The sequence below is a fragment of the Giraffa tippelskirchi genome, chromosome 12 (genome assembly GCF_054371585.1).
Source record: "Giraffa tippelskirchi isolate mGirTip1 chromosome 12, T2T-mGirTip1v1.2.pri, whole genome shotgun sequence".
Taxonomy (NCBI): domain Eukaryota; kingdom Metazoa; phylum Chordata; class Mammalia; order Artiodactyla; family Giraffidae; genus Giraffa; species Giraffa tippelskirchi.
The window spans coordinates 100641553-100654932 of record NC_137286.1 but is presented as its reverse complement, the minus strand read 5'-3'; the positions used below and the strand labels follow the sequence as shown (position 1 = coordinate 100654932).

General features: G+C 46.9%; 1 protein-coding gene across 13 annotated transcripts in view; it reads left to right on the top strand.

Annotated features, from left to right (window-relative positions):
- Positions 1-13380, top strand: part of B3GLCT (beta 3-glucosyltransferase) — a 104998-nt gene that overhangs the window by 15906 nt on the left and 75712 nt on the right. For 3 of the 13 annotated variants that reach the window (XM_081549258.1, XM_081549252.1, XM_081549254.1), the window contains exons 3-4: positions 5505-5544; positions 12313-12920. In XM_081549258.1, coding sequence (XP_081405384.1) covers positions 12866-12920 — 55 coding nt within the window. In that variant the 5' untranslated portion in view covers positions 5505-5544; positions 12313-12865. Of the gene's footprint in view, positions 1-5504; positions 5545-6005; positions 7155-12312; positions 12921-13380 lie in introns of those variants that run through there. The other 10 variants (XM_081549245.1, XM_081549247.1, XM_081549246.1 and 7 more) reach the window with 7 other exon arrangements.

Below are 13380 nucleotides of genomic sequence, written 5' to 3'. Positions count from 1 at the left end.
GTTGCATTCAAGAACTGCATCTAAATTTTACCATTTGGGGTTGCATTAGATCAGTTTAGCATTTGAGAAAGAGAATGTTCTTAAAATATGAGTTGTTTTTGTCGCATTAATTAAGGCTCAGTTGAGTCTCTTTTTTACCCCACAATTGGGATAAAAGCGTTTTTAAATAGAATGTTTCTTTTACCAATAGAGTGTGATCTGTTCTAACTATACCATGGGGTTCCCACACAAGGGAAATGAGGAGAGTAATTCCTTATGGTTTTACGATTCTTTATAGTTAATAAAGCGTTTCAGATGTTTGATTCGGTTTGCTTTTCTCAGTGGTCATGTTATTGCTAAGCAAAGCAGATACTCGCATACAGAGCAGAGAAAATACATACTTAGAGAAGTGAGTTGGTCGAGGTCATGTGACTTAAAAGGTAAAGTCAGAATCCACACTTTCAGACTCCTTGAATTTTTCCTGCTGTAATTTTGTATTATGTTGTCATGTGCATTATCACGTGTTTGGCCATGATGAAGCTCATTATGAATTTAAGGGTTATTAATAGGGAATTAAAATTTTGTGTAATAAATTTAGGAATTATAGCACATACTTTCAAATATAGGTTTTTACTCATCTTTCCAAAAGAGGAAATACATATATTTTTGGCCTTAAATACATATATGAATGTAAGTAGAGATAAGGTAAGTCCTATATCTTTAGTGTCATTTTTTTCATGCAAAAGTATTAAAGTCCTTGAAAAGTGTCATTAACCCCATCTGTGCTTGGCTATGGAGCCAAAAAGCCATTAATCCCCCGAGGAGAGGCAGTGATGAAATGTCTACTGTAGCCCATGCCAAGGCTGGGAGATGGAGGAGAATCGATTTATCCAAGGTCATCTGGAGTCTGTCTGCAGATGAACCCAAGATAGGACTTAAGGCCCTTGACGATGACTGTGTTCACTGGGGTTGTCCTTGGCGTATCCCTTTCAGCACACCTGGGAGTTGTCACTGCTGCCCAGAAGGCCGCCCTCCGTCCTGCTCGCCCCACTGCTCACTGCGGTCAAGGGCCCTGGTTCCCTAGAACTGGGCCAGCCCTGCTCAGAGCTGGGGGCCTTCCCCAAGCTGATCAGATTCTCTGGTTGTCATCAGGTGGCTCCTCACAGGAATCCTGAGGCAGCTAGTGCCCTGCCGTGCCGCCTGGGGCCTGCCCTCTGGCCCAGGTGCCTCTCCTGGCTCCCGGGTCCCTGGCTCTGCTGAATTCTGGCCCACTCCGGCTTTCTGTGGAGCCTGCCCTTCCCACCTCATGCTCAGGCTACGTACGGCCTCAGCCAAGCTGCGAGGGTGACTTCCACCTGCCTTCCATCCTGTGCTGGCCTGTGATGCTGGACCCTGTGGGACATGGGCGTGGAGCCAGGCTCTGGAGCCAGACTCCTGTGATTCATGGTCCGTCTCCCACCCTGACCCCCAGCGGGACTCACCTACGCTCACTTCCCTCATCTGTAACAGGACTGCCCTCACAAAGCAGTTTTGAAGATTGTGTTGCATGTCTACCACTTAGATCAGTGCCAGTCCCTGTTTACATGTTTACCTGTTATGACAGCAAGAAAGGTCCCATGCAACCTTTCAAGAGGTTTCCACACAGGGCTGAGTGGTTGGTTGTGATCAAGCTGAATATGCCAGTTTAATTCTCTTTCTACTTAAAAGATTTCATAGCAAATTCTTGTGAGGCTTTTTTGTTTTTAATCTTCTTTTAATGAAGGATTTATAAACTAAGCATCACATATATGGATTGCAAATGTTCAAGTCTCTTGTGCTTTAAAGATAAAAGCTGCACTGAGGGGTGTCTTAGATCTGTGTTTTTCTGGCTAGGGTAGGAGCTGTCTTGGGGTGGGTGCCCTGGTAGCAGATGTCTTTCCTGTCTGAGTAGCAATTCCGTTGACCTAGAGAACTTTTGACAGTGAGCACGTTTTGATGGATACTGATGGTGTCAGAAATACACAGCAGAAGAGATAATAAAACAAACCATGTGTTTCTTCTTAGGAAGAACTAAGCCTTTTCACAAGGGAAGCTGGAGACAGAATTTTAAATGTTCTGTCAATTAGTTCATTTACTCTGATTTTCTTTCTCAAAGAGGAAATTAATGAAGACCATTTTGGTTCCATTTCAGTTCACCTAAATCAGGCAATCCTTGGATATTTTATTTTTACAGTTTACAAATCGAGCCGTTTGAAATGGTCAGTCATTTCTTACCTGTTGTATCCTGCAGTCAGATTCCCAGTGCTTAATAACAGAAAGCTGTGGAATTTCAGTTGATTTTCTTTGGTTTTGCCAAGGCATCTGGCAGAAAGTCTAGTTCCTGTTGCAGCTTGGCTGGAATCATTGAGTTCGGGACACTTTTTATGTGCAACTTTCGGTAAAGGTGACTTTTGTTGTAGGTATTATTAATACTTTTGCTGTTGCTGTTCAGTCACTCAGTCATGTCTGATTCTTTGAGACCCCATGGACTGCAGCATGCCAGGTTTCCTTGTCCATCACCAACTCCCAGAGCTTGCTCAAACTCATGTCCATCGAGTCGGTGATGCCATTCAACTGTTTCATTCTCTGTCATCCCCTCCTCCTCCTGCCTTCAATCTTTCCCAGCATCAGGGTCTTTTCAAATGAGTCAGCTCTTTGCATCAGGTGGCCAAAGTATTGGAGCTTCAGCTTCAGCATCAGTCCTTCCAATGAATATTCAGGAGTGATTTCCTTTAGGATTCACTAGTTGGATCTCCTTGCAGTCCAAGGGACTCTCAAGAGTCTTCTCCAACACCACAGTTCAGAAGCATCAAGTCTTCTGTGCTCATCCTTTCTTTATGGTCCAACTGTCACATCCATACATGACTACTGGAAAAACCATAGCTTTAACTATATGGACCTTTGTCAGCAAAATAATGTCTCTACTTTTTAATATGCTGTCTAGGTTGGTCATAGCTTTTCTTCCAAGGAGCAGGCATCTAATTTTGTGGCTGCAGTCACCATCTGCAGTGATTTTGAAGCCCAAGAAAATAAAGTCTGTCACTGTTTCCATTGTTTCCCCATCTATTTGCCATGAAATGATGGAACTGGATGCTATGATCTTAGTTTTTTGAATGTTGAATTTTAGGCCAACTTTTTCACTCTCCTCTTTCGTCTTCATCAAGAGGTTCTTTAGTTCCTGTTTGCTTTCTGTCATAAGGGTGATGTTATCTGCATATCTGAGGTTATTGATATTTCTCCCGGTGATCTTGATTCCGACTTGTGCTTCATTCAGCCCGGCATTTTGCATGATGTACTCTGCATATCTTTTAGCTTACTCTCAAAGTATGTTTCCACCTCATGATGCATGTTTTCTGAACAGTGCCTCTAGGGGAGGATTGAGCATGCATTACCGGAATTTGTAAGGAAGGAACGCTGGAAAGGAGCCAGAGACCTATATTTTAGTCCTGGCCTGTGGCTAGAGTGACTGTTAGATGTTGTGCAAATCCTGTACCTTTTCCGAGCCTCTTTTGTTTTATCTGCAGAAGGAGAATGTTGGATTGGATCATCTCCCATGCTATTTTAAAAAATTGTGGTAAAAGACATAAAATTTACCACTGTAGCCATTTTGAAGTGCACAGTAGACTAAGTATGTTCATACTGTTGCACAGGCAGTCTCCAGAACTCTCGTCATCCTGCAGAACTGAAACTTGGCCCCCATTAAACCACAGCTCTGCATTCCCTCCTGGCCCCTGGCCCTCTACCACCCTGCTTTCTATCTCTGAATTTGATAGCTCTAGGTACGTCACGTAGGTGGTGTCATACAGTCTCTGTCTTTTTATGACTGGCTTATTTCACTTAGCATCATGTCCTCAAGGTTCATCCACATTGTAGCATGTGTCAGAATTCCCTTTCTTTTTTAAAAAAACCTGTTTATTTATTTATATGGCTGTTTCGGGTCTTAGTTGTGGCACTCGGGATCTGTGGGCTCTTTGTTGTGGCGCACGAGTTAAGTTGCTCTGTGGCGTGTGGGATGTTAGTTCTCTGCCCAGGGATCGAACCTGTGTCCCCTGCAGTGGCAGATGGATTCTTAACCACTGGACCACCAAGGAAGTCCCAGAATTCCCTTCTTTTTTAAGGCTGATTAATATTCCGCTGTACAAAGAGGCCACAGTTTCTTTATCCATTCCAGTGCTACTTTTGGATCTGAAATTTCCAGTTTTCTATAATCTGTGTCTAGCAGCCAAAGGCATGGCCTGGCAAGGAAGAGGCAGCCTGGCCAAGGGGAAGCCGAGGGCTCCGTCCCCGGGCTCAGGCCGCGCTCCTGGCCAGAGAGGCAGTGAGTCCACACGCGCCCACCTAGGATGCTAGCCCGCCTCTGGTTGAGCCCATTTAGGGAAGTGGCTTGAGCCTTCCAGTCTTCTTAGCGGCTCTTCTGAAAAGTATGTGTTTTATCATCATTAGGTCAAGTGTCACTTGACCCCGAGGTATAGCAAGCAGATCAGTACATGACTCTGAGGTCCTCCACTCGGTGTTATTTCTACTCCTGAGACAAAGAGAATTTCAGAAAACATTGCCGAAGGTGGCCGCTCCCCTGTGTCCTCTCCCCCGTCTGCTGTTATGGTCCCTCCTGCATCCTGAGAGGACACATCTCAGTGGCAGTATCTTGGCTTGAAAGCTGCTGATGTTTTGTTGATAACGGCTCACAACTGCATTTCTTGTTGGAGTCGTGAGGGAAATGGAAAGATATTTGCCACCATCCAATTGTCATAATTATAGCGTGTAGCGGTTGGAAATGGAAAGGGGCAATTAGAGGGAGAATTCCTTCTGCCAGAGGAGACAATGAAGATGGCAGATTTAGCTGCTGACACTCGGCGCTTTGCTGGAGGAGTCTTTGAGGAGCTGGTTTGATCAGGATCAGGTACATCCGTGCTCACGCGCCCACGTCCACATTTTTGTGTTTGAAGCTCTGCGGCTCTGAGAGGTCCCTTCTGTGCTCAGGAAATCTTGTGAGCCCCAGGCTGACCCCCTCCCACCAAGGCTGCTTCTCAAGTAGGAGAGAATACGGTGGTGACATTGCTGATGGCAGCATGTCTGAGCCCCCAGATGATAAATACAGTATTTGGTAGAGCCCGTCTTCCCAAGGAATGCACAGTCAGAATGGGTACAGTCCTGATGTGTTTGTAATGCTTACCACGTATCAGGTTTTAAAATGATCTCTCCCAGGAACATTGTGAACCATTTTACACGAGAAGAAAGAGCCTCAGCTCAATTCGGTGACTTGCCCAAGATCACGCAGGAGAGGAACGGCCCCATAGGAGTCTTCTGTTCTGATGCAGAAGTATATTATTGCTGCTTTTCCCGCCTTAATTTTTGTCTATTTCTTTAAGGAAGCACTTCCAAGCTCTCCTTTTCCATGTCTTCCCCCCAGATGTTAATATGTACCATACATGTTTATTTCATGTATTGCTGTTTTTTTTTTTTTAATGTGATGAGATTGATCTTTTTCTCTTTTATTTAAAATACAGAATTTGGAGAAAAGTGATATATCAAAGAAAAATGACATAGGTGAGTAACGATTTCTTTTTTTTAACTTAAGAGTTGATACCCAGGGGGCATTTCTTGTAAATTACATTTCAGTGAAGTGAATTTTTCTTTCTGATTTTATTTATGTGATAAATATTGTTGGCCAAATACTTCGTCTTTTGCTCAGCCTAGTGTTTACTGTCATGAAAACACGAGGAGAACACATTTCAGGTGGACATATTGGAAGTAATAGTTCATAAGCTGGATTTATTTCCCTCAGCCACAATGTATTGAGCTGCTGGTAAAGATAGACTTCCGTGCTGGGGGGCCGCTGTGGGGAGTACAGCGGTGATGGAGATAGAGTCTGTTCTCAGGGGCGGACGCATACTTAGCGGGAGGAAGGGTCAGCTGTGGCCTTTGTCCTGTTCCCTCTGCCTGCAGCCGGGGCACCACTGCTGACCTGCGGGTCAGCTTGGTGACCACGTCTTCTGTTAAATCCTCAGGCGGAGGCGACTCCCGGCTTCTCTGCAGACACCGCACTTGTCTCTCAGCCCATCAGCTCCCAGTCTGCACTCACTGCCTTATAAACCCATCTTCTCCCCCATGTATAGTGAGCATCATCAGGGCTGTGACCCTGAGTTTGTTGTTGTTGTTTTCTGGATTCAGTTTTGGGAAACAGGCTCTAGGGTGTTGACGGGAGGGCGAGGCTGACCTCTGTATGTTGGGTCCCTTCCCCAAGTGTGTGTACTTGGTCATTGTGGGTCATCCCAGGGTGGGCTGTGGAGACCTGGGAGGTGAACCTTGGATGAGGGGGAAGGGACACTTTCTTTCCTAAGGTCCTCCTTGCCTGAGCCTGGATTCTGAGGAGTCTGGAAGGTGGGAGTAGCCCTGCTGGGTGGCGGGGGTAGGATGGCCTGTGCTTGGGCCCAGGTGTACAGGGACCACAGGGGCGCGGGCTGGAGTCTGGAGTCTTGAGAGTAGCCATGTTGAAGATTCACAGCTTGTCTTCCCTACGTGACAACACAACAACAACCCTGCGTGGTCAGCCACTCCTCAGGAGATTTAAAATAGAGATTTTACCTCTGCAGCCAACCCTGGTGGGTTTGGGCATTTGTCTGTGGTGGTTGTTTTTTTTTAATTTATTTGCTTTTTTATTGAAGGATACTTGATTTATAGAATTTTGTTTTCTGTCAAACCTCAGCATGAATCAGCCACAGGTATGCATATATCCCCTCCATGTGTTTTTTTTTGTGGAAACTGGTGGGCCTCCTCATTGCAGGTGTGTTTTTTTTTTTTTTTCAGATTTATTTATTTAGTTTAGGCCACACTGGTCTTCGTTGTCACGCTTGGGCTTTTCTAGTTGTGCTGCGGGGGCTGCTCTCTTGTTGGGGAGCATGGGCTCTAGGGTGTGCGGGCTTCAGTAGCTGCAGCACGTGGGTTCAGTAGCCATGCCTCCCGGGCTCTAGAGCACAGGCTCAGTAGTTGGGGCATGTGGGATCTTCCTGGGTCAGGGATCGAACCTGTGTCCTCTGCATTGGCAGGTGGATTCTTAACCACTGAGCCACCAGGGGAGCCCGTAGGTGGTTCTTAAATGAACAGTGGCGCTGGTCTGGAGCATGAGTTTCAGCGTACCTGGGAAGCTCCCCGAGCAGGTGAATCTACATTCTCGCAGTTGTATGTGGCAGAGTTGGTAATACTTGACTTGCTATCTGTTCATTTGAAGAAAGACCCAGAGGGCTTACCTGTCACACCCTTAATGTGAGTTGGTGGGATGGAGTGGTGTTGGGGTTTACTAAAGCAGCTGACCCAGCAGAATCTGCACCCAGGTCACTGTCTCATGGTCCACAGGGCCTGGTGACCGACACCAAGGCTGGGGTGGTCTTTTCATCTCTTTTGACTTAATGCCTAATCAGTACATTCACCAGTGACCATTGTTCTGGCCAGCATCACTGTAGTGGCTCTGTGTGTGTGTGTGTGTGTGTGTTTGTGTGTGTGTGTGTAGGCGTGCATGTGTGTGTATCCGTCTGCCTCACATCACAGGCTGCTTGTCATGTAGCTTTTGTCTGAAGAACATCACGTTGATTTCTCATCAGAAAAATGCCAGTGTGTAGAAGTCCGTGTTTCTAGATAGTTTCTAACCAAGACAGATTAGCACGTAGTGTGATGTTTGATATGGTGTATACTCAGAAACGAGACTCCAAGAACCTTGGGTTGCTTTACCTGCACAGAAGAGTTAACCCTCCTCTGTAGCCCTCTCTGGTTCTGTTTCCTGGAAGCTCTCCGCAGCCTCTGTCCACTTCAGCACCGCCTGGGTCCTCTCCGCACCCGTGACTGATGTCTTCATCGCCCCTTCTCACCCATCACACTCATCATTATTCTCAGGCACTTGGTGTGCCTCCCATTTATTGCTCATTCCTGGAGGAGAGACAGTGACAGTCTGTCTTGAGTTGTGACAGTGTTTGCAAGAGGCAGATCACAGTGGGTTTCAGGAAGTATCAGCCAAAGGATGGACTCGTCTTATTTGACTCCAGTGACCAGGCTGTGGGAGCTTAAGAGCTGGGGAGCTGAGCCACATGAATAGAGAAGACGGCTTCCGAGGTGAGCCCTGGGGTCTGGACTTGGTCAGCATGTGATGAACGCAGTCCACAGAGCTTAGGATGTATATCAGGAAATATTTCTTGGTGCTGATACAAAGAACAGGAGGGACTTCTCTGGTGGTCCAGTGGCTAGGACTCTGCTCTTTGCGAGGGCAAAATTCAACTGGGCTTCCCAGATGGTGCTTGTGGTAAAAAACCCGCCTGCCAATGCGGAGATGTAAGAGACTTGAGTTCCATCCCTGGGTTGGGAAGATCCCCTGGAGGAGGTCATGGCAGCCCACTCCAGTATTCTTGCCTGGAGAATCCCACGGACAGAGGAGGAGCCTGTTGGGCTATAGTCCATGGAGTCGCAAAGAGTCGGACACTACTGAAGTGAGTTAGCATGCATGCATGTTTGATTGTTGTCAGGGAACTAGATCCCACATGCTGCAACTAAGAGTTCAGATGCCACAACTAAAGATCCTGAGTGCTGCAAGTAAGACATGGTGCAACTAAGACCAGATAAATAAGAATAAATATTTTCTTAAAAACTAAAATACCTCATTTGGAAAGAAAAAGAATAGCAGGAATTTAAGAACTAAACTGGACTAGGTTCAAGATGGTGGAGTAGAAGGATGTGCGCTTCCTTCCCCCTGCAAGAGAACCAAAATCACAGCTAGCTGCTGAACAACCGTCAGCAGGAGGATGCTAGAACCCACCAAAAAAAGACACCCCGTGTCCAAGGACAAAGGAGAAGCCACAACAAGACGGTAGAAGGATGCAAGCACGATAAAATCAAATCCCATACCCACTGGGTGGGCGACCCACAAACTGGAGAACGTTAATGCCAAAGAAGTTCTCGCACTCGTGTGAAGGTTCTAGGCCCCACATCAGGCTCCCCAGCCTGGGGATCCCCAGGAAGCCTGACTTTGAAGGCCGGCAGAATTTGATTCTAGGTCCTCCACAGGACTGAAGGAAACAGAGACTCCACTCTGGGAGGGCACAAACTCATAACCAGACTGGACTACCCTGGTTCTTGTCTGGAATGGGGGTGGGGCTGAATGCGGTCGTCTGTCATTCGCTGTATCAGGGTTATAGGGCTGGGCACACCTGGGTACCCCTTCCTCTCTTGCCTCATACAGGTAACTCCCCTATGCATCTGTCCCTTACCTCACCGTGCAGCCACTTCTAACTGTAATATTTTCTGGTGCCCTGTGCTCCACTCGCTGTCGCAAACCTCTGCTGCTCCCTCAGTTGGAAAAGGCCTCCCTTGGGGTGCCCAGGACTCGGTACTCTTGTCACGTCCTCTGGGGAGGCCTTGCTCTCTGGGGTCTCAGGTGGCTCCGGGGCCCTTCCCCAGTTTGAAAGCTGTTAATCTGTAGACCCAACAGAGGAGGAGATGGTTGGATGGCATCATCGACTCAATGGACATGAGTTTGAGTAAACTCCAGGAGTTGGTGATGGACAGGGAGGCCTGGCGTACTGCAGTCCGTGGGGTTGCAGAGTCAGACACGACTGAGCAACTGAACTGAATTGAATCTACAGACCCAGCCTCTTTGTATGGCACATAGGTTCTTCCTGATCTGACCTGGCTGACGCTGCCTTCCTCTCTGACTTCATCACTGGCTGTGCTCTTCATCCTTTTCTCAGAAATGCCTGATGAACTCCCCAGTCACCCATTCAGGGCTCCTGCAGAGATGAGGTGGGCTGAGGGCTCTGTGATAACCCACTTCTTTCTCTGCCACTCACCTGCTCCCTTCTGTGCCTGCATCTACAGAAAACGGCTGCATTTCAGTTTTATTTTTTAATTTATATATATATATATATATATTTTTTTTTTTTCTTTTTCTGCATCCCATGGCCTGTGGGATCCTAGTTCCCCAAGCAGGGCTGGAACCTTCGTCCCCTGCAGTGGAAGCATGGAGTCTTAATCACTGGGACCACCAGGGAAGCCCCACTGCTGTGTTTTAAAGGAAACGCAGGGAGCATCCTTCCCAGAAGCTCTGCCTGCCCCGGCTCCCCGCCTCCAGACCCCCAGTGTCCTCTCTTGGCTCAGCAGGAACGCTCCATGTCGTCTTCTGAGCTGGACTCCTGTGCTGGAGCCATGCTTGCTCCTTTTGTACCCTGGACTCTTGTGCTAGGAGAGGCTCAGTGTTCGCTGAGTGCACACAGCATGTGAGATCCAAGCACGTGACAAAAGGAGGGGAAGTGAATACAAGTCATGGCGCAGGACAATAGATGGAAACGGGAGAATCTGCTCCCTCTCGTCTCACCAAGCCTCTTCCCCACATGGAAGAACTGCTGTGTGTGCGAACCGTGGGAACTTTGCTGATCTGGTAGAAGAGGTGGTGGGAGGTGATTCCTGCAGGGTTAACCTCTTGACAGATGGAGCTACTCTTTTAAAAAATCTTATTGTGAATTATTTTGAACATACCAGGAGCTACAAAGAGTCACATCCATGTATCTACCTCCCAGATTAAGAGACAAAACATTGCTAATGTGGCTGCAGCCTTCAAACCAGTATCTTGATTTTGGTGTTCATCACTCTCCTGTAGTCTTTTTTGTTTTTCCAAAAAATTTTTATTTATTTTATTTTTGGCCGTGCTGGGCCTTTGTTGCTGTGTGGGCTTTTCTCTAGTTGTAGTGAGCGGGGGCTTCTCCCTAGTGGTGTGCGGGCTTCTCATTGCAGTGGCTTCTCTTGCTTGGAGCTTGGGCTCTAGGGCGCACGGGCTTCAGTAGCTGTGGCTCCTGGGCCCTAGAGCACAGGCTCAGTAGCTGTGGCACACAGGTTTCTTTGCTCCATGGCATGTGGGATCTTCCTGGCTCAGTGATCAAACCCATGTCTTCTGCCTTAGCAGGTGGTTCTTTACCACTGAGCCACCAGGGAAGCTCCCCTGTAGTCATTTCTACTTTCACATCAGTTAGATATGTGTCTACATGTGTATATATATATATATATAGCATATATATATATATATAGCATATATATATATAGCATATATCCATTTTATATAGATTTATGTTTATGGTTTTGAAAACCATTGATTTACACTTATGGTCATTACCTACCACCTTGCTTTTTTCAATGTTCTGTCTGGAAGGTTCATCTCCAGCTTCCATCTGGGTTGATCCATATAGAGCCAGTTAATCTTTCTTGCTGTGTGAATACCACTGTGTGGTATTCCGTTTTGTGTATCTTGTTAGTGAGTGTCTGGTTTGCTTCCATCTTTTTTCTTTTCACACAATGATGCTGCTGTGAGCACTCTTGTTAACACATACGAGGGCTTCTCAAGGATGACTTATACCAGTGGAGTTTCTGGGTCATTGCAAATGTGCCTCTTGCACTTTATTACATTTTGCAAAAATTATTCTCTGAGGTTTATTGACTCCATTTTTGAACAGAAATAAACCTTGTTTCATTCTGATAAGTGAGTTATGTTAATGTTTCAGATGTAGTGGATTGGAAGTTACATTTCAGTTGAAGTAGAAGACACTTATTTGAGCATTATCTGTGTGTCTGATTTGTAGAGCCAGGATGCTGATTTAACATAGAGATAGTATGTGGAAGGTTCGAATTTATATAAACTCCTACATAGAAAGAATTAGGTCACATTCAGCAAGTTGTTCAAAAAGCATGTTGGATCATTTTTAGGATCTGGATGTCTCACTGTGGGGCTGTTTGTTGTATGAATATTTGAGTGAGTGAATAAATGAACAGAACTGTAGAGCTCAACACAAGAATGGTAAAATACAGTGGAATAAATAGAAACCAAGTTAGTGTCCTTGAAAGAAAAAGAGTTAGTCACTCATTTGTGTCTGACTCTTTGCAACCCCATGGACTGTAGCCCACCAGGCTCCTCTGCCCATGGGATTCTCCAGGCAAGAATACTGGAGTGGGTAGCCATGCCCTCCTCCAGGGGATCTTCCCAACTCAGGGATCAAACCTGTGTCTCTTTCATCCTCTGCATTGGCAGGCAGGTTCTTTACCACTAGTGCCACCTGGGAGTCAAGGTGTTAAAGGGAAGAGCTCACAGTGTGGGGAGGATCCCCATATTGGTTTATAGTCAACCTCGCCGGAGGCTGCAACTTTATGTGATGTCTGCCTTTGGCCAACACCCCTGTCTGGTGGCAGGGTCGTGGCACACCTGCAGTTTCTTTCCTTCATTACGAGCTCGGAACCTGGGCAGGCCTGACATGCTTTCCCAATGTGTGGTCTGTGCCTCCCCCTCTGCAGGTGAGACCCTTCTCTGGTCTGGAGCGGGTGACAGACCGGGGCTGCTTCCCTCCCAGCTGTGGTCAAGACCCAAACAGCCCTGAACCCAGGCTTGACGGGCAGCTCATTCCCACTGCAGCCCTGTTGCCCTGCAGTCGAGGCTGTGTTCCTGGAGACGAACTTCACCCTGGCCACGTGCCCCCTGAGGTCCCTGCTGAGTGTCACCTTGAAGGGCCGTCCGGAACGTGCTTGCGGTCGAGTGTCGGTTTGTGCGATTTGTGTGAAACAAAGTGGCACAGACTGTGTGGCTTCCACAGAGATGTGTCTCCGGGTTCTGGAGGTGGAAGTGGTTTCCTCTGAGGCCGCCCTCCTCAGCTTGGAAGTGGCCGTTTTCTCTCTGGGTCTTCACAGCAGCCTCCCTCTGTGTCTCTTGCCCAGATCACCTCTTTTCATAAAGGCACCAAGAGTATTGGGTTAGGGGCTTCCCTGGTGGCTCAGCTGGTAAAGAATCTGCCCTCAATGCGGGAGACCTGGGTTCAACCCCCTGGGTCAGGAAGATAACCTGGAGGAGGAAATGGCAACCCACTCCAGTCTTCTTGGCCAGAGAGTCCCCTGGATCAAGGATCCTGGTAGGTTACAGTCCTCTTTTTATAAAGGCACCAAGTATGTTGGGTGAGGACCTATACTAATGACCCCACGTTAACTTGATTGCTTGTGTAAAGACCCAGTTCCCAATAAGGTCACGTTCTGAGGTCCTGGGGCTGAGGATACTTCATCCCATGAAGCTTGGGGGTTGCAGTGCAACCCCTAATGGGGAGGCACACTGTAGGATTCTGTGTAATTGTTAAAAGGTTTCTTGCAAGCACAGTGGGTTTTCCATGACTGGGGAGGTGAGTGTTCTAGGCATTTTCATACTTTCTCACATTTACATTTGCATACTTTGTGACAGATGCAGGAACAAATTCACCGTTTGTTACCAGACTGGGTCTAGTACAACCAGCATATTTACTTGCTAACTTCTAGGAAGGAAGTTGCAGAGATCAGTTTAAAAAGAGAGATTTTGTTACTAGAATTACATATAAATTGATT